The sequence below is a fragment of the Bos mutus genome, chromosome 29 (genome assembly GCF_027580195.1).
Source record: "Bos mutus isolate GX-2022 chromosome 29, NWIPB_WYAK_1.1, whole genome shotgun sequence".
Taxonomy (NCBI): Eukaryota; Metazoa; Chordata; class Mammalia; order Artiodactyla; family Bovidae; genus Bos; species Bos mutus.
The window spans coordinates 25,480,540-25,502,118 of record NC_091645.1 but is presented as its reverse complement, the minus strand read 5'-3'; the positions used below and the strand labels follow the sequence as shown (position 1 = coordinate 25,502,118).

Sequence of the window (21,579 nt, the reverse complement as noted above, 5' to 3'; positions counted from 1 at the left end):
ACAGAATCTTTAAGAACCCCAGGAAGCTAAGTTGGATATTCTGTTGTTTTACCAATTAATGACTTTCCAGTTTTAGAGTTACAGTCGTCTATTTAAGCAAAGTTCTACAGAAATTCCATTAATGACACTGGATTTAATGAAATACTCTTGCTTGGCTGTGGTTTTTGTTTGCTTTTTCTTGCCCCACAGCATGCAGGATCTTAGTGCCCCAATCAACTATGCCCCTTACAGCGGAAGCACAGAGTCTTAACCACTGAACTGCCAGGGAAGTCCCTTGGCCCTGGTTATTTGAGGGCCACCTTCACAGTAGCAGAAAGCAACTTGAGTTTTTCTAAAGGCCATCCAACAATATCAGAACTGAAAGCAACAGGTATTTTGTGAGAACTTTTCCATTCTGATTTCCTAGCATGTAGTACTCATATTCCATGAAAGTTGCACCTTTATTCTTTTCAGTTCTCCTACTCATATCCTGTATTTTCCTGCCATATTAGGGTGTTTCCTTATTCTTTGCTGGGTTTTTTTTTTGTTTTCATATCATAGCTGTGACTACATAAATGAGCTGCTGAACTTGATGACTAGTAAGTTCCCTCTCAGCTATAAAATGCTACTACTGTTTGCTGCTCCCTCCACCTCTAAATGGAGAAGGAAATGGCAACCCACTCCAGTGTTCTTGCCTGGAGAATCCCAGGCATGGGGGAGCCTGGTGGGCTGCTGTCTATGGGGTCGCACAGAGTTGGACACAAATGAAGTGACTTAGCAGCAGCCACCTCTAAATGCTTTCTTTTCTTCTTAAGGTCATCCTCATAAATCAGTTCCTTCATGTATGAAGCCACCTCTGAGCTCCCACCTCCAAATCAGATGTGACCTCTCCTTTAAAGCTCAGTTTATCACAGTATTTACCATTTTCTGTCTTTTCTGATATCAGAAACTCTTTCTAATAATACATGCTTGCTAGTATATATACCAAAACTGAAACAACTATTCTTGACATATTTTTTAATTCCCTTGTATACATGCTGCAGGTGCTAAATAAAACTTTCAAAAGATCTTAAAATTTGAAAGAGACCTTAGAGGTTATCTAGTCCAACTTTCTACAACAAGAATAAATACTCTCATATTCACTGTTTTAAAAATACAGATTCCTGAGTCACTGACTTATTAACTCTCCTTTAGGATAAAGGGAGAAGGGAAAGAGGTTCTCAAGCTCTTTTGCCAAGACCTTTCATATGCTGAAAGATATAGATACCAATTTGAATAAAGTTACCCTTAACTCATAGCATGTCATGTTTAAAAGTTGTATCACACACACACACAACTCCATTAAATCTTTGAAAAATAGCTGCCTCAAAAAGCAACTTCTTACCAATAACCTTACAAAAGACACTTTGAAGGTTATGTAAGATTAAGTGAATATGATTCACATTCTGTCAACAGTCAATATTTTCAGCCTTCATTTTTATCTACGAGTCTTTTATGAAGTGGCTTTATTGTTCAGAAGTCCATTCCCTTACTGTGCTTCTAATAATCATTCCCTATATACCTGAAGTTCATTCTAGTTTACTAGCAACTGTTGATTATAAAGGCTTCAGACAAAATTCCATTTCTGTAACTTAATCAGAAAATTAACAGCCTTAAGAAATCTAAAACTGATAACCTGTTACTGTATATAACAACCACAGGAATCTCTCTCTCTTGTCTCTGATGGATGTTCATCTAGTCTCTGCTTACTCATCTAAATGTAAAAGAATATTTACTACCTTATTAAGCTAGTCCCTGAACTAAGAAAGGCTCCCAAATAAATATGCTTGCTAAATTTAACTTATAAGAGCCGGCATATTATATATGTACATACATATGTTTATTTATGGCAGGTGTTGAGGAAATTTGGCTGCATTTATTTGTGAGGTTTTTTTGAAGCTGAGAAGAATTGAGGGTTAAAATTTTGGTAATTCTTATTAATTTCTAGTAGCTGTAAATTTCTTCTAGGCACCAAGTGCAGGCCTGTCTTGCATTCTAAGCTAGTCCCAAGACTACCTTGGATTCTAAGTTAACCCCAAGGAGTGGACACTACTCCTAGACTACCACTGAAACAGGGACACATTTAAAACATGGGTTAATAATTATTTCTTACTGATTTTTCTCACATGTATTATTCACAGACTGATTTTACTATTAATTTACTTCTATAATATTATCATCATATGGGTAATAAAGGTTGGCAATAAACTGAATAAAGAGTAGTCTATGAACTGAATAAATAAATATCATGGGGACAAGAGTGAACCCATCATATGAACTATTAATTCATTCCCTATAGTTTACAGAAAAGGTCAGTTTTTTAAAAAGGATATTAAAATATTTTTCTCCATGGCTGAATTCATCATAATTAGTATTCCACTAACCTTTCAGCTATTTACAACGGATATACAGCGTTCTCAAAAGTAAAGAAGCAAAGATTTCAAGGTCCAAAACTAATCAAGATTATCGTCATTTCCCATTCCTTTTCTCTCTGTAAATAGAATAGAGCTGCATTTCCTTAGAATGGAAAAAACTCCTGTTCAACTATGTACATACCATAAAATTTCACCAATAAACTGAGTTTTACCTTCCATTAAATTGCAACCAAATTTACTTTAATGCCCTAGTTAGCACCCATTATTTTATTCTAGATCTAACAGAATTTCTAAAACAATTATTCAAAAGATATTTTTTCATTACCTGGGATTGGGAGGGTACCCGGATGGGTATGCAGAAATCCCACTTGGCATGCCTGGCATGTAGGAAGCTAAAAATAAATTTTAACATTTTAAAATAATATGCACAGTCCTGGATATACAGGTTATTAAATAAGACTTACATCACCATCAAACCACAGCAAAATTTCATACAGGTAAAGAATTCAAATCTTGCCAAAAAAACAAACACTCCATCCGTATTAGTTCTTTACTACAGCTAATAAATATCTTCAAATCACATAATTCTAAAAGCATTAAACATGAGTTATGACAACACACATGACAATCCCAACAAGGAATAACTGGCCAACAGATCAACTTGGTTAGCTCTTTAAGCCCAAAGGAGCCTACAATCTGAGAGACAGGAGTCAATTCAGTTTGGAATTTGGAGGAAGGGGTCTAAAGTCAGCTTCTTACAAAGTGACCTCTTTATTATATCTAAGATATCTTTTGATATTTCTTACAAGATTATGTTGACCAATTAGCACAGTTGGTTTTGTTGGCTTGAGTGAAGATTTTAAAAGACTTCAGATTACTATTAAGAAGTCCTACACAAAACTTATACTCACCTCAATTAGTTAAACCAAAACAAACAAAAGCTTGGAAATACTAAGGGGGAATACTAAGGGGTTCAAAGCTAGTATGCTTAAAGAATGTTTTATATACATTTTAAAGAGAACACTAATGATATAGAAGCTAGTCAGTGGTGCCAAGAAGCTAACCAACACTGAAGAAGAAAAAGAGAATTTCAGCCTTAACTGGAAATGACTTGTCTGAGAATCAAATTATCCTCAGTGAAATTTTTCTCACTGAATATAATGATGAATTAGCTATTAATTCAATCAATAAATATTTTGGTGCCTTCCTATGAAAGGTATCAGATTGAAAAAAAAAGACTTCCTGGCCTCAAGCTGCTTATAGTCTTATGAGATAAACAAAGGAATATCAATACAGAGGGACAAGTTGTTATGACAGGGTGAGTACAGAGTGTTATATACGGGATCGTATAGGAGGTAGCTAATTCAACATAGGACATGGTGGTAAAGAAGAGTGATCGAGTAGATGACTAGTATACAAAGGCTTGAAGAGAGGCAGAACCTTCGAGAAATAAATTTTTGGAGTACATAATGCAAGTAGATGGGAAAAGCTTGCTAGGCTCTGACTACAGGCCTTAAAGTCTTTATCAGAGTTGCTGAGCTTACATCTCCAAGTATCAGTGTTCATAGTGTTCTTGTTAAGTTGAATCTATAGGTGTCAGAAGTAAATTTTTTCTTAAGAAAAATGAAGCTAAGGATGATGTTTAATGCTATTTCAGAAAGGGAAAACACCTTCCAAAATGTAACAACTGCTAAATCTCATAAAATATTTCTTCTTCCCGGGTCAAAACACGGTTGATCTTTATGAACATCAAATGATGAGGCCGGCCACTGTTAGGTATCAGCAACATGTACAGTCACTTACTAGTTTCTCTCTCCACGTTAGTTTCTCTTGCACACATATAAACGACATTTCACCATTATAAGCAATTTTCTCATAATCATAAGTAATTTTCCTTTTCTAAGGTTCTGCAAAGCTATTAATTTGACCAAACTCTTCAAATTTTGATTTTGGGAAACAACAAAAGTTATCTGAGTCCAAGACTGATAAGGAAGCAGATAATGAGATGAAATAATTTCAGGGCTAAAATAAAATGGAATACAAATAAGCATAACATATATAAGGATTAAATAAGAACTAATACGAAGTGTTTAGCTGTGTCTCACAGTTACCACTGATTAAGTGTTGACTATTACTGTCAAAAAAATGAGGTTTGGCCATAGCACACTTTTTTGGTGTGACTTCTACCAAAGATCAAAAATATTTAAAGATAATGATGATAATAATAATAGAAGTACATAATTTTTCAACTAGAAGATCGTATTTATTTAAGTATGGATCCAAATTTGTGGGCTATTACTTGATATCTATGTGTAGGACAGAATTTAGACCTTCATTTCTTTGCAGTCATACCTAATAATAAAGAATATTATTTAAATGTATAAAAAGTATTGAAACTGTAATGGGTAGACAGTAAGTTGGTCTCTGAGTAATTCACATATATTAGCTCTAGACTGTTTAGTGATTTACAGTGAGTGAGTACAAAATGGAACTGTAACAGTAATCTATTTAGTGAGCTCTCTTTCTAGAGTGCTGCACTTCCAATGTTAATATAAAACTAGAAGAAATTTAGGAAAAATGTGTTGCGTAGGAGACTAACTTTCTTACCTTTATCGTTGAGTGGTCACTGGCTGTGTTATTTGAGCAAATAAATATGAATGACGAGCTAGGAAATATTTGGCATTTCAAACTTAGATGGGCAAGATTAATCTTGTATATTAAAATCAACAGAATTTATTAAGATGAAAACAAATTTCTGGACCAAAAGAATCCCTAGAATCTACTTTATTAAAGGAGCTACAAAATGCTACAACCAAACTTTTTCTGGGAAAGTAGGGAAGGAAAAGGATTCAGGAAATTCTCTTAGATTCCCATTCAGCTTGTGAGTCAAGATGCTACTCAAGATAGAATGAATTAAAGAGGAAGAGGATAATTTTCAGCAGAAGGAAAATGAAAGTTTATGTAATCTAACTTATAAGACAAATAAATTTGGTTAATTATAATAGTAAACAAAGTCTGTTAAAACAAACAAACCACAGCTCAAAACACAGTAAACAGGTTTAGTAAAATCAAAACAAGTACAACCAACTCTCAATTATCTATGGTGATTTTAAAGTATCAGTAAGAATTATTAAAAAAAAAAAATACCCGAAATAATAGAGATAATGTACACCAATTAGGGGAGAATTGATACTGACTCCATGCCCCATCCCCTGGACTCAAAGTAAAATGAATTGGCTGTACTCAAGAGAAGAAAGCTGAGAGCTAGAAGGTCATTGTGTATACCCAGAATAGCTGAACATGAATGATATAGTTGATTTTATAATTATTATCTACAACACTGATCCTGGAGTTGCAAAGAAAAGGAGAGGTCAGATTGCCTTTCAAGTTGTATCTGCCTCCAAATTGATCAAATAAAGCTATTCCATGGCATGCATAATTAAAAAAAAAATTCCAGCTCTATTCCAGCATTCTTTCTCCTCCATTTTGGAATCCAGCACACCCATAGTTAGATTTCTACCCACAAACGAAAGCCCAAATGCCAGTCTTTGTTGGGAATCTGTACATGCAGATGTGGGGCCTCAGAATACCTCCAAAAAATCCACTAACTTGATAAGCTAAAAAAGCAAAGGGAAGTCATTAAAAAAAAAATTCTTTCACAAGATTTTCTGTTTTCTTTAGTTTATATGAGTTTGAAAATCAAATCTCAATTCTACTTACTATTTGGTGGCCCTGTTGCCTGGTATGGTGGATAGGATGCTGAAACAGTAGGACGAGAGAAGACCGGAGGTTCATCTCCAAACACCACAATCATGACTTGAATAAGCCCCAACAAGTCTGACTGTGGCTAAAAATGGAAAACAAATTTAAGGCAGTTACAGATTTAATTTTTGGTAAACAGGAAATGTCTGGCTAGTTATCTGTTTTCAACTTAGCTCCACAATTTTCTTTGTAGGACTCCAAATGTGAAAATTACATTTAATTAACAGAGAGCTATGTGATTTCTTATTATTTATGTGTAGCAAGGCTGCTGTTTTATGTATAGAAAACCAGCACTAGCAAAAGCACTATACTGCAAAATTCAGATAGTAGTGTTCTTCATGTGACTCCATACAGCTAACCAAGATTTATTATATTTCCAGAGAACAAATTAAGGATTCTGGTACAAATTTAGGTACAGATGTAAGCACTAGTCACAAATATTATTTAAGGCCTTTGAAAACACATGTTCCTCAACTAATTTTTATTAAAGATAGTACTGGAATTTCTTAAATTATAAGTAGACTCCATCTTAGAAATTACTAGATTGTTGTACAGAAGATACAAATTGTTAAAGGATCTTTCCTTCTAATACCATAGTTACAAAGAGAGTGCTGTATCCCATAAAGGCTGCTAAACTTTTTTCTCAAATATCTACTGATCACTAATTTAAGACAAACTATGCTAGGCAAAGTCGTTCAAACTGACTTATCTGATGATCCCGTTTCCACCCCTTACTATATTTTGTGTGTAGCTCATCTCATATACTTTATTCATGAGTTCATCAAGTTCTGAAGGATTACTCAATGATCTTGATCAGCTAACCATCTTCATAACTTTCCTTCTCCTAAGAGAAGAATTTACTACCTGTTTTCAACTTTCCTAAGCATCAATTTTTACTTCTGTCCCAAATATGGTCAATGACAACAGATAACATTTCAGAAAGCTTCTTATGAAAACTTACTGATTCTCACTAGTCCAATATCTTTCTTATGTATGTCTGTGAACTTACACGCTGAGGCTGGGAGCAAGCATGTAAAGTATCTGTGTAGCACTGAAGAGAGTGGGCTAGAGATCATGGCTGGTGTGTGTGTGGGGTTGCTGTTGAGAACCACAAAATTTAATCTCTTACTTTTAGTCCAAGAAAACTCCCAAACTAACTCATAAAATGATTTTAAAATCATGCAACTTAAAAACTGAGATATAGCATAAAATTTACCATCTAAAGGTATACAGTTCAGTGGGTTTTTTCCCCCTATCATCACTATCTAATTCAGAACACTGCCATCATCCTCAAAAGAAATCTGTACCTATTAGTGATCACTTCCAATTTCCCCCTCCCTCCAGCCCCTGGTAACCACTAATCTATTTTGTCAACGGATTGCCTACTCTGAATATTTCATGTAAATGGAATAATATGTGTCTGACTTTTTTCACTTAGCATATTAATTTCAAAGGCTCACTCATGTTGTAGTATGAATAACTACTTCATTTATACAGTCTCATAACCATCATTTTGTCAAGATAAGGTTTATTTTAATTATCATACCATTCCTTTCATGTTAGTTCTTGAAGGAAGGAAAATGAATTGTTTATATCTACTTCCAGGCCTATTATAAAGCAACAGGTCATTAATATTTCAGAATGACAAATGACTAATTCAGAATAATACAGGAAGGATACCAAAAAAAATAGCAATAATATTAGTTTATTTTAGCTCAAATGCCTAAAGGTCAACTGAAACATATCTTTATAAAACTGCTTTCCTATTGAAAACCTGCAAAGAGCAAAACTGCTTCCTTCCCTCTCCCTTTCTGTTTGCTTTTCCAGAAAACAATAAAAAGGTTAATTTTACATTCCAAGCAGTATATATGTTCAGAATTAAGATTAATAAGCAATTGGTAAGATCAAGATAAATGACAGCAGCCCTCATTCATCTTCTGTATGCTAGACTCCTGCAACAGCCTTCTGTGTGGCTTCTAGTTTTACTTCTTTGCTATGATTGAGAGGATTTTCTATAGAAGTTCATGCTCCTCGCCCCTAATACAGAGTTGTTGCTGAGAATCAGTTGTTTATGCAGTAACTGCATTTTCCAGTCTCTCTTGCAACTAGATTTTACTAACGGACCATAAGCAGAAGAGATTTAACTTCTAAGCCAAGGTGCATAAGGAAGGCAGTCCTTCACTAGTCCCTCCTTGCTTGTCTTCGTTGATGCAGAGGACTCTGAAGCCCTGGAAGGTGGTGGCACCACAAACTGGAAAGAGCCTGGCGCCTGAAGCTCTAGTGAAGGAAAGCTGGCTGCCAGCAAGGAACACTCCCAGTGGACTATTGTGTGGGCAAGAAATTTCTAGTGTTAAGTCTCTAGAATGTTTTAGAGCAACTAGTGATTTTTCAGTCAGAAAACTAATTTATTTATCTAGTGCACTTCAGATATTATACCTGATAATCACTGTAGTTAATACCCTACTCTTGTTCAAACATCTAAAATGACTCCCAACTGCTTATTAAAGGACAAAATTTGTAGCTAAAAATCAGGATCTTCCATGATATAACCTTGAATACCATGCCAAAGTTAGCTACTGTTATGTCTTGTTAGGTCTGCGGAATATATCATACATAGATAAAAGTATAAAACAAATGTAACTTTAAAGAGAAACCATAAAGGAAATATTTTTGTAGCCATCATCCAAGTTATGAAGCAGAAGATTGCCAGTAACTTCTAAGTTCTGGACTGCATTCCCATCTATCTATAGTTACCCACTTTTCTGACTTAGTGGATAATCATTCTTTTCTTTAAACATAGTATATCTTATAAACAATTTTCTAAACAGTATGTTTATTTTTCCTATTTCTGAACTTCATATGAATTAAATCAAACTGTGTATTCTATTCAGACTTATTTCAGCAATGTTTGTAAGATACATTCTTGTTCAAGAATATAATTATAAATTCATTTTGATCACTGTATGGTATTCTACTAAGTGAATATACAACTTCTTTATTCATGCTTCTATACTGCTAACAGTCATATGGACTATTTATGTCGTCATGAACATTCTTGCTATGTTTCCTAGTGTATATGTGCAAGGTTTACTCTTGTGCAGTGGTTTTCAACTAGGGGTGCTATTTTAGCCTCCTAATGAATATTAGAAATGTCTACCCACTCCAGTGTTCTTGCCTGGAGAATCCCAGGGATGGGGGAGCCTGGTGGGCTGCCATCTATGGGGTCCCACAGAGTCGGACACGACTGAAGTGACTTAGCAGCAGCAGAGACATTTACAGTTGTCACAACTGTGCCATGCTACTGGCATCTTGTGGATAACGGGCAGGGATCCTATATCCTGTAATGAACAGGACAGCCTTTCTACAGTAAAGAATTATCCAACCCCCAGCTCACAACGCCAGCAGCACTGACGTTGAGAAACGCTGCTCTAGTGTAAAGCAGAACCAAGGCGTAGAACTGCTAGGACACAGGGCTCGGGCACTTACAGCTAACGTTACCAGGTGAAGCCAAACTGATCTCGAGCAGCCGTGTAAACCTCCATCAGTGGGCCTAAGAGTTCTCTTTGTTCCACATCCTCTCTAACTCTTGGTATGGTCAACTGGGAGTGAAAATTTAATGGACATGTAATGGTATCTCATGATTTTAAATTATTATATATTTCCCTCTCCACTAACAGGATTAAAATCTTTCTATATATATATTTATTGGCCATTAGGATTTTTTGTGAAATACTTATCCAATAGTTTCATCTATTTTTCTATTGGGCTTCCTTCTTTTTATAATTCCCAAAGTTATTTTTATGTTCTGGATATTATACTGTAGGTGATAAGTATATTCTTTCAGTTTATGGTTAGTCTTTTCACACTTTTTAATGTGTGTTTAATGAACAGAAGTCCTTAATTTGCATAAACTCAAGGTAAAATTTAGTCTTTTCCTTTATAGCAAAATCTTCTTTAAAAAAACCCCACCTATTACCAGATCATGAAGGCAGTCTCCTATATTAAGTTTTACTTTTCTGCTTTTCACAATCTATCTGAAATTAATTTTTGTATACGATACAAATAGGAATTTGTCCCAACTCCACTACTGAAGTTCTTAATCTTATTCCCAGTGATCTTTTATACCATCACTGTTATACATTAAGTGTTTATACTTAGGCATAACTTTTTTTTTTTTTCTGTGCTTAGCTTTACTGTGTTTTGCAGATACTGCAATTTTTACAAATTGAAGGTTTGTAGCAACCCTGTGTTGTCAGATAATAGTTAACATTTTTTAACAATATTAAAATATTTTAAAATATTTTTTAAAAACTTTTTTGAAGTATACTGGATTTACATTGTTCTGTTAAGTTCTGCTGTATAGCAATGTGATTCAATTATACATATTCTTTTTCATATTCTATTATGGTTTGTTATAGTATACAATAGTTTTTTTTTTTTTAATGAAGGTATCAACATTGGTTTTTTTGACCTAACACTATTGCATACTTCAGAAACTACAGCACAGTGTAAACATAACTTTTATATGCATTGGGAAACCATGCAATTCATGGGACTCGTTTTATTGCAATATTCACTTTATTGCTATGGTCTGGAATCAAGTCTGCAATGTCTCCAACATATGCCTGCACAGTGGATCTTTTTCTGGGTTATTTATTATGTTCCATCTATCCATTTGAATACTTCTCTGACAATTCCAAGCCACCTTAATTACTAGTTTTTTAAAAGACATTTTGATATCTATAGGGCAAGTCCTTTCCATCTTATTCTTCTTGGGTATTCTCAATCTTTTGCATTTCCATATAAATTTTAGATTCAGCTTATCAAGTTCACAAAATTAACAAATACACAAAGAAACAAAAGCTTCTCTTAGGAAAACAGTTCAGTTTGTAGATATACTACAAACTGAAGAGTCTATATATAAAAATACTGAATCTTCCAATCCATGAATAAGGTTTTCTTTCTTTTGACTTAAGTCTTCTTCAGTGTCTTTCAATAAAATTTAAAATTTTCTCTGTAATAGATGTGTACATCTTTTGTAAGGTTTATTTCTAGATCTCTAGCATTAAAAATATAAAGTATTCATATGCCAGTTCATTGATTCTCTATTCTGCTGAGTCCAATCTGCTACTAACCCACCTATTGAGTTTTTTTTAAATTTTAGTTTTTTTATTTTTTAAAATTTCTATTATTCTATTTTTCAGTTCTAAGATTTCTATTTGGTTCATTTTTAATATAATTATACCTAATATAGTTCTCCACCTTGAACACATTAGTCATAATCATTTTCAAGTCTCTGTCTGATAACTGGGTTACCTGAGGGTAGTGCCTGTTTCTAGTGTCTTTTTCCCCCACTCTATGCCCTATCTCTTGATGTACTTGATAATTTTATATTGTATGCTTGACACTGTTCATGAATAATTACACAGGTTCTATATACTATCTTCCTCCAGCCAAAGTTCACTTTATCTTACCGCTGGCAGATAAGTGTGGAAAATCACCTTAATATAGTCAGGGGCTGAGCTGATTCAAGGCTGGAGTTTTACAGGGCTCATTCTGCCCTGAGTTCTCACTCACAGGGTGTGTTCCTCCAGCATGCCAACTAAGAATTTAGGGTATTTACTTCTACCCATCCCTTGTGGCTCAGACAGTAAAGTGTCTACCTACAATGCAGGAGACCTGGGTTTGGTCCCTGGGTCGGGAACTTCCCCTGGAGAAGGAAATGGCAACCCACTCCAGTATTCTTGCCTGGAAAATCCCATGGATGGAGGAGCCCAGTAGGCTACAGTCCATAGGGTTGTAAAGAGTTGGACATGACTGAGCGACTTCTCTCATCCTCCTTGATAAGGTTTCGAACTCCTATTGCTCCCACAACCTAAGACTGCTGAGAACTTGGCTGTGTTTTTCAGAGGCTCTCTGCTTAGCTTTTTTAACATCGTGTCTTTGAAATTTAGGAATTCTGCAAATGTCTTGAGTGGGAAACTCAGATTATATCTGGCTCACTTCTTTGTAGCTTCCTTTTCTCCTAAATTCTTGGCTCCTAAAATACTGGGTACCTAGCAGACAGAGCAACAACTGTTGTCTTTTGAGCTCTAGGAGACTGTTAGAAACTTTGCAGTCTTTGCCTCTAGCTAAGGCCTTCCGCCCAGATTCTCAGCCTCTCACCTTGCACCAAGAATCAGTAAATACTCCTAGGGAAAACTGGCAGAAGGTTGATTCATCTTTTTGCAGTTTCCTTCTTCATAGGATCTTGGCCCTTCAAGTCCTAATTGTCTCACAGTTCTGCAAAGCATTCCACAGATGTTGGTTCTACTTTGTTTGGCTTTTTTAGCAATATTTTGGATAGAAATTGTCAGAGCTAAACCATCAAAAGTTTCTTCCTATTACTTCTTGACTGGAACACTTTGAGTAATGAGATTTGAACAGTTTCACAAATACATGCCAAAGAATACTACTTTTTAAAATGTATTCCCCATATGTGAATTCTATCTATTCTTAAAGGTTCAACTCAAGCAAACAAAATAGTGACTACACGTATTCTGTAACTACCAAGCTCTATAAAAATACAAGACATGTTTCTTTCAAAGAGCCTTTTTCAAGCTCAGTGATTAGTGATCTTAAATGAATTTATCCTCCTTGAATGTTAACATAAAGTAGATGCTAGTGAACAAAATATACAACAAATTCACAGAACACCATTAATACTTACGTGCTTCCATTCATGTAGATAAGGAAGATATATCTTCCCATTAGCATCCACATGCTTTCCTGTTTTAATAGTCATTGAGCTAGTAGGCTTAACGAAACAGATAGGGGGATTATACGGATATGTGTCCAGCAGCCACAGGCAGATTGGAATATTGTATGTATTACCTGAAAGAGAAAGAGAAACTTCAGTTACTCTAATGGTTTAGTAGGTAAGCAAGAGAGAGCTACAACTAAGCAACACTTTAAAAGAAAAAAATCACAACAAATAGTTTATGCTTCAAAGTCTGTTTAAGATCAATTTCTCAAATCTTCAGTTTGTAAAATACAAGAGCTGGATTAAGGAGTTAACTGATCACTACTCTACCAGTGTGAGCTTACAGCTGTAAACATATTATTCACAAATTATCTTTTGGTTCAAGGCATTCTTTATTATTTGACTTCTGTCACTTCAGTTACTAAAATTTCCTGGAAAGACCAGAGACAATGGCGTTCTACCAGAAAGGGATATACACTGGACTTGAAACTCCCATGCCAAAAGTCAGACTGTGTAAAACCTAACCCAAATGTCAAACAGATGGTAACTATTGGTAAAAGCCTGACCAATGAATGGCTTTTCAGAGGTAGTTTCAAAATCAATGATGTCATCTCCTTCTCTTTGCTTTATGAAATAGAATCTCTCTCAGTTGAGAAATCTGCCTACATATAGTCAAAATGAACAGTGTTTCAAAGGATCCAATAGAGTTAATATACTGAACATAAATCAAAGACTTTTCTTACCAAGCTCAAAGCCCAATGTCCCAAGCAATCATCTGAATCACCTAACAATTCAGATATATGTCCCCTTCTTAGAAACAGTGGTACTTCGTAAAAGTATATATATATACATTTCACTTGAAAAAAATCAGTGATAGGACTGTGGGTTTATTTTTTTATTCAAAAGTACTTCTACAATGACCCCCCCAACCCCCACAAGGGTACATCTTAATACATGAAACATAACTTTATTTCCACCACCTAGAATTCTTTGCTTTGTGAAAATGATGCTTTCTCCAGAATTACTCAGGCTTAAGAACTATGCCATATAAAAAAATGGTGAGGGAACAGAGGTTTAGTTTAGATAAAATGCACATAAAAAAGGGAACCCCTGTGCACTGTTGGTGGGAATACAAACTGGTGCAGCCACCATGGAAAACAGTATGGAGATTCCTCAAAAAGGAAAAACAGAAAAACAGAACAAAATACGATTCGGCAATTCTACTTCTGAGTATTTATCTGAAGAAAATTAAAATACTAATTTGGAAAGCTGCAACATTAGTTACAATAGCCAAGATATGGAAGCACCCTAAGTACCTACTAATAGATGAATGGATAAAGATGTGGTATACAGATACACAATGAAGTAATACTGAGCCATAAAAAAGAACGAAATCTTGCCACTTGTGACAACATGGATGGACCCAGAGGGTATTATGTTAACTGAAATAAGTCAAACAGAGAAAGACAAATAAAGTATGGCCTCACTTACAAGTGGAATTGAAAAAACAAAACAAATGAACAAACAAAACTAAACAGAAACAGATTCATAGATCCAAAGAACAAAAAGGCAGTTGCCAGACGGGGGAAAAGTGGGGAGGGAGAAATAAGTGAAGGAGATCAAGAGGTACAAACTTCCAGCTGCAGAATAAATGAATCATGGGTATGAAAATGTATTAGTGAGGGGAAAGTCAATAATTATGTAATGATTTGTATGGTGACAGATGGTAACGAGATTTATCACAATGATCACTTTGAAATGCACAAAAATATCAAATCACTGTGTTGTGTAACAAAAACTAACATAGTGTTATAGGTGAATTATCCTTCATACACGCACAAATAAGCAAACATAGAAAAAGAGATCAGATTTGTGGTTATCAGAGGTGAGGGCTGGGGGGAAGGGTGAATTATAGGAAGGTATCAAAAGGTACAAACTTCCAGATTATAAAATAAGTACTAAGAAAGTAATGTACCACATGATAAATGCCATGAACACTGCTTTATGTTATATATGAAAGTTGAGAGTACACATCACAAGAGGAAAATATTTTTTTTCTATTTCTCTAATTGTATCTGTAAGACATGATGGATGTTTACTAAACTTACTGTGGTAATCATTTTTTGATGTATGAAATCAAATCATTTCACTGTATACCTTAAACTTATCAATGCTATTATCAATTATATCTCAATAAAACTGGAAGAAAAAATAATGCTTTTAATTATGTCTATACGAGTTTTCTGCCTCCTACTCTCACTCATACCTATTTCCTCACCAGAGCTTACTTCCTGGGGTAAAGGCAAAGTCAGCTATCCTGCATTTTACTCATACTTGCTCTATGAAATGCTGATGCCCAAGTGTTTTTTCCCTCTGAATGGTTGACTCATCCCTAATATTAAGTTTGAACATCATTTCTTGGATGACCTTCCTGTATGTTCCTGTTCTCCTCTATAATCTCACAGCATATATTTTATTATTCTATAGCAGGTATAGAATAGTATAAATATCTATTTATTCCCCATTTCCTCTATTTGTGTATGTTCTTCCAGAGACAGTACATCTTTTGTTCACGTTTATATCCCTAACCCCTACGCATAGCAGGTACTATATAAGATCAGTGGGTAGGTTACAGGCCTTAACTAGTCACAAGAAACAACCAACAAAAACAGAACAGCTGCTTATGAAGCTGAATGCTCCATTATCGCTTTAAGTATTTTAGCAAAGGGTGGCTGACTGGCTAAGAGATGTAATTATCCTTCATTAACATTACAACCATAGATAATAGCTAATTTTGGTACCTCTTTATTATATACCAGTCTCTGAGCTAAGTCCTTTACAATATATATTATTACAAATTAATTATTCTTTGAGTTAGGACCATTATACAAATGCTATAGATTATAGATGACCACTACCACAAAGCTTGGAGAAGGCAATGGCAACCCACTCCAGTACTCTTGCCTGGAGAATCCCATGGATGGAGGAGCCTGTTGGCTACCGTCCATGGGGTTGCAAAGAGTCGGACACGACTGAGCGACTTCACTCACTTCATACTTTATCACTGGAGAAGGAAATGGCGACCCACTCTAGTATTCTTGCCTGGAGAATCCCAGAGGACCCTGGAGGGCCATGGTCCATGGGGTCGCAGAGTCAGATACAACTGAAGTGACTAAGATTCACCACAAAGCTAATTGATTACAAAGCAAGAACTAAAACCCTACTCTGCCCTGACTGTTAAGCCTCTATCTTAGTCACTACATTACACAGCTTCCCATTGTCAGGTAAGTTTGAATAGGGTGGGAGGCTGAACTAGGAGGCAGCCAAGATCCCTTTCTAGTTCTAAGATTCTCTGAAACAAAACTCTCCAGTGCTCCTAGGCACATACTTGATATATCTTTGTAAGGAAGGTGGTGGTGGAAGGAAGCTTTGTAAGGAAGCCGAAAATATTAGGTGCTGCTGGCAAATGAACTTCAATTAGAAGTGAAAGTCTATATTATCATGAAAGTCATGAGAAAGCAAGCTTAATTTACTTACAATTCTTTGGCAACTAAGTATGAATTAAAATGCATCTATGCTAGAAACATAAATCACATAAGACACTTACCTCTATAAGGCACAGGAATTGTTCCAGTAAGGTTCATTAGTTCCCTGGAACTGCCATCATTAAAAACTGAAAGGTGAGAATACTGAGTTAATCAATAAGCATTTTGACAGATACTCTTACGTAAGTTATTCTTTCAGAAACAATGGCTACAATGCATTACTACTCTTGAAAGGGACAAACCTGCTAATGTTCAAACATTTTGTCCAATAACAAATAATCTTTTGTTGATTCACTTAGTGGAATCAGCTTTTGAAAGAGTAAAGATACTATGAATTACTTGGGAAAATATATGTGAATGCTATAGTATCAATAAATAAGAGCTCTGGGTCTTCAACCAACATGATTATAAGATTACTTAAAAATCACTATTAATTGCTGCCTTGGTAGCTCAGATGATAAAGAATCCACCTGCAATGCAGGAGACCTGGGTTTGATTCCTGGGTCAGGAAGATCGCCTGGAAAAGGGAATGGCTACCCATTTCATTATTCTTGCCTGGAGACTTCCATGGACAGAGGAGCCTGGTGGACTACAGTCCATAGGGCTGCAGAGTGGGACACGACTGAGCGACTAATGCTTTCACTTCCACAAATATTAACCTAATAGCATTAAATTTTAGATTTCTCAGATGTTCACTCCCACTCACTGTCATTTTCAATCCCAATGTAGTATCCCACAGTAATAAAAAGGAAAAAAGATTTTCACAAATATGGACATCTTTTAATACAAGTATTTCTCACATCACACAAGTTTTCCTATCTATAATTGATTGAATAACTAGGGTACATAATCTGTATTCCATGGACAGCTATTATTTGCAACAATTTGGAATTAACCCTGTACTACATGGGAAAGGGCTATAATTGTACAGTGCAAGAACACAGAACTATACTGTTGACCTCAGTTCTTTTATCTACTATTGACACTTATACCCTATGAGGTAATTAACTCTGATTTTGTGTTTTAAAAAGACTACTTCATTAAATTCTAGGATTATATTTACTCTAAAAGCATGTTGATGATAATGGTTTAGACTTGGTCCAGTCACACAAAGCTATATAAGATCTGTTCAATGAGGCTGCAGTCTTTGTCAATTTTGATCACTTATTCTTTCAGTATTCAATAAAAACTACACACTTACCATAACTTTCTAGCCTTAGTCACTTTATTCCCCCAGAGAAGCCATTTTAAAAGTAACTCTAACTTTGGAAAGATGAGTTTTTGCAGCTCTAAACACCACAGTGCAGCACGTGGACAGGAGGGAGAGCTGGGCCCTCGTGTGAGAGAGGACTTCCGGTTCATGACTGCTCAGGAAATTCAGGGCCGATTCCCTCTCTGCTGCCTCCCACCTCTCTACCAGGATCCTTTTTACAAAGCCCTTGGGGTGAGTACAGTTTAGAGCAAGTCTCAGCTACAAATTTCAGCTCCTTGCACTCCCTGCCAGGGGCCTCTCTACAGGCACAAGGCAGCATGGTTTCCCTGGGCCCTGGTACCTTGTCCACAAGGAGACGGGATTGGAGAGAGTATGTTAGGACCGGTGGGGCCAAAAAGACTATTAAAAAACACCTCTAAATATTGTCATTTCTTACTTAAATCACAACTTCATTTTATCTCAATAGAGAGTGGACACAAACCGTCACCTACACCAGAATTAAGGACAACAGTTTTTACGTGTTTTCTTCATCTATAAAATGAAAAGAATAGTCTAGAATTTTACAAAATGTGTTCCTAAGAATACAAAGAGATGCTCTAGAGAGAAAAAACGGTTCACTAATTAACTCTAGAATATACTGAACAATGTATTATCTTCTCTCCCCTCTTGGTAAGACAAAATACATAAACATATTAAAGGTTCTGAGAAATCTTGCTCCAAAGAAACCCATTTAATTTTGTTTAACCTGTAAGTATTCAAACTTAACTACAGAATCCCCTCCATCTCCCCACCCCCCAAAGCAACATTCTTCACAACTATGGATAATATTTCTGGAAATGATGGACTATATTATCTATAACATCACTTCTAGGTCTAAATTTGCACCATTTTTGTTAGAGTAGTATTTTAAAACTTAAAATAACTAAACAAATATAAGATGGTATTATTAGATCTTGTAATTTCCTATCCCCCCAACACATTTTTAGGTAAAGGCTCAGTCCTACAATGAAAAGAACCAACAGACTTAAAAGGAAAATGGAAAACCTACAATTATTAACAAAAAGAGAAAACAACAACTTAATATTTTTATATATAAACTTACCATATGAATCCAATACAGGTTTGAGATCTTTGTATAAACTAATAACGTTAACAGTTTCACGTACAGTTAGGTCTCTGTATTTGTACTGAAAAGGAAAATTTAAAATGTATTTAGTTTAAAACCAACACACAAATTATACTGCTAGTTCAATTTTTTAAAAACTATTTTCTTAATAGCACTTTTCTTTAAAGTATAATGGTTCTGACTAATCAATAACAATTAAATAAAGACTGAAGAACCCAGTAGCTTTCTCTGTCACCTCTTCAAACCTTTACCTTCATTTTAGCTCTTTTTCCAACTTAAAATATGCTTTCCACCAAATCAAATCTTCAAAGACCTAGCTGACATCTCTTTCCCTATCAATGAATTCTGTTCCAGACTTCCCTTTAGCCCATACCAGTCTTTCCCCGTCCCAGCATTTACTGTCAATACCGACTCTTTCTCAATGTATCATGTGCTGTATTGTATTCTCATACCCCTGCCTTGTGCCACTCAAGTCCAGGAAACCTACGAACCTTGCTTACAGCTCTGAGCAGCCTAGGAAACCAGGAAATGGGAATCTCCATACGTTCACAACACCCTGAAGCTTCAGTTGACAAGCTCCACTCACGCGCACAAAGCTTTCAATCAGCTTTTAGTGCTTCTCTTCTTAAAAAGGAAGAGTCAGCTATTCCAAAAAGAAAGTCTCCAAAAAGCATGTCACAGACCTAAACAAACATAAAAGAAGGAACTAAAAATAAAAATGGGTGTTCCCTGACAGCTCAGTTGGTAAAGTATCCGCCTGCAATGCAGGAGACCCCGGTTTGATTCCTGGGTCGGGAAGATCCACTGGAGAAGGAATAGGCTACCCACTCCAGTATTACTGGCCTTCCCTTGTGGCTTAGCTGGTAAAGAATCCCCCTGCAATGCGGGAGACCTGGGTTCTATCCCTGGCTTGGGAACATCCTGGAGAACGGAAAGGCTACCCAATCCAGTATCCTGGCCTGGAGAATTCCATGGAATGTATAGTCCATGGGGTCGCAAAAAGTCAGACAGGACTGAGCGACTTTCACTTTTAAGAATAACAATAATGAAAGGAACAGAAGAAAACTTCAAAAACAATCAGCGTTAAATATTTCAAAGAAAGAAGAAATGATATTGTAGTGATGAAATAACTCTCAGAAAAGGACGGACTCTTGGACATTTTAAACAAAAATAAAAGGAGAAACAAGACATTCTTTTTCCTCTTCTCTGTGTCTGCCCCTTCTCAAGTGTTTTTGCTGGTTCTTTCTCTTCTCCTAAGCTTTGATCTTAATTTCATTGAGCCCCAGGGCTCAGTCCTTGATCTTCTTTGTCTAACCTTACTCAGGTGTTGACCTCCATGCACGGCTTAAAATACCATTTATACACTGATAACTTCCAAATTTAAAAATTCCACTTTCCTGAACTCCAGACATGTATATCCAATTTGATATCTCCACTTAGATATCTAATGAAAGTCAAACATAACATGATCAAATTGAACCCTTCGTCTTCCCCCCAATTCTATACCTCTTGCTGCTACCGCTAAGTTGCTTCAGTTGTGTCCGACTCTGTGCGACCCCACAGACAGCAGCCCACCAGGCTCCCCGTCCCTGGGATTCTCCAGGCAAAAACACTGGAGTGGGTTGCCATTTCCTTCTCCAACGCATGCAAGTGAAAAGTGAAAGTTAAGTCACTCAGTCGTGTCTGACTCTTAGCAACCCCATGGACTGCAGCCTACCAGGCTCCTCCGTCCATGGGATTTTCCAGGCAAGAGTGCTGGAGTGGGGTGCCATAGCCTTCTCCCTCTACCTCTCTTACATTCTTCCATATCCATATCCTTCTAGATGCTCAGCACAAACACTTCAACATTATCCTGGATGCCTTGGTTTCCTACACACCCACAGCGAGTCTGTCAGAAAATCCTGTTAGTTCTACCTTCAAAAATCTCCAGCATCTGATCACTTCACACTACCTTCATAGCCACACGTAGGTTATTATTATACAACAGCCTTTTTAGAGGTGGCTATCCCTACTGAACCCTCTACGGTCTAGCCTCAGTACAGCAGCTTGAGCTATGCTGTTAATACAGCCCCACCACACTGCAAGGACATGCCCAAATGCTGACAGTGGCCTGCAGGACCCTCCAAAATCTACCACTCCTTTCTTTAGCAGCACTGTTTCCCTTTCCTCACTCCAGTCCAGCCCCTTTAGGTCCCTTTGCTGTTTCTCTATCATGCATGACAAGAGGGCCCTTGAGCTTGTTCTTCCTTCTTCCTGGAATGTTGTTACTCCAGACTGTTCCAGTTTGCTTCCTCACCGCTTTCAGGGTTTCTGATCAAACAGACTTCAGGAAGGCCTTCCTTTACTATTCTATAAAACGGCAACCTATCCTATCCTCACATTTGAGAACTCTATCACCCTTTCTTGCTTTACTTTTCTCCAAAGCACTTACCATCCTCCAACATGCTATTTAATGAACTTACTGAGTTGTTTATTCCATGAGAATTTACATTCCACAGGTATAGAGTTTTCTATCTGTTCATTACTGTATCCCTAGAATCTAATAAAACAGTGTGAAGTCCATTACAATTGCTAATGTATCAGCTCTCTCCTAACTCGTTGGCAGTGACTCCACTGATAGGAATGCTATTACATACAGCATGAAAGAATACAGACAGTTGTCTGTATGAAAAATCTGAATAATTTGTGTAAAGCAAGATGGACCAACAGTATATATATACCCTCTCTTAACTACAAAGATGATGACAGAAAAGGATGTTAAACTAAAAGCTATATTTAAGTTGGAAGCTAAAAGTTAC

The 21,579-nt window shown here is 36.2% G+C and overlaps 1 protein-coding gene across 2 annotated transcripts in view; it reads right to left on the bottom strand.

Moving 5' to 3' along the window:
* The window catches only part of TSG101 (tumor susceptibility 101), a 41,697-nt gene that overhangs the window by 17,849 nt on the left and 2,269 nt on the right, over nucleotides 1-21,579 (bottom strand). Inside the window, exons 2-7 of one of the 2 annotated variants that reach the window (XM_070365252.1) lie at nucleotides 18,758-18,842; nucleotides 16,505-16,570; nucleotides 12,865-13,028; nucleotides 6,114-6,240; nucleotides 5,984-6,010; nucleotides 2,719-2,785 (exon numbers count right to left, since the gene is read on the bottom strand). In XM_070365252.1, the coding sequence (XP_070221353.1) occupies nucleotides 2,719-2,785; nucleotides 5,984-6,010; nucleotides 6,114-6,240; nucleotides 12,865-13,028; nucleotides 16,505-16,570; nucleotides 18,758-18,842 (536 nt within the window). The remainder of the gene's footprint in view (nucleotides 1-2,718; nucleotides 2,786-5,983; nucleotides 6,011-6,113; nucleotides 6,241-12,864; nucleotides 13,029-16,504; nucleotides 16,571-18,757; nucleotides 18,843-21,579) is intronic. The other variant, XM_070365253.1, reaches the window with a different exon arrangement.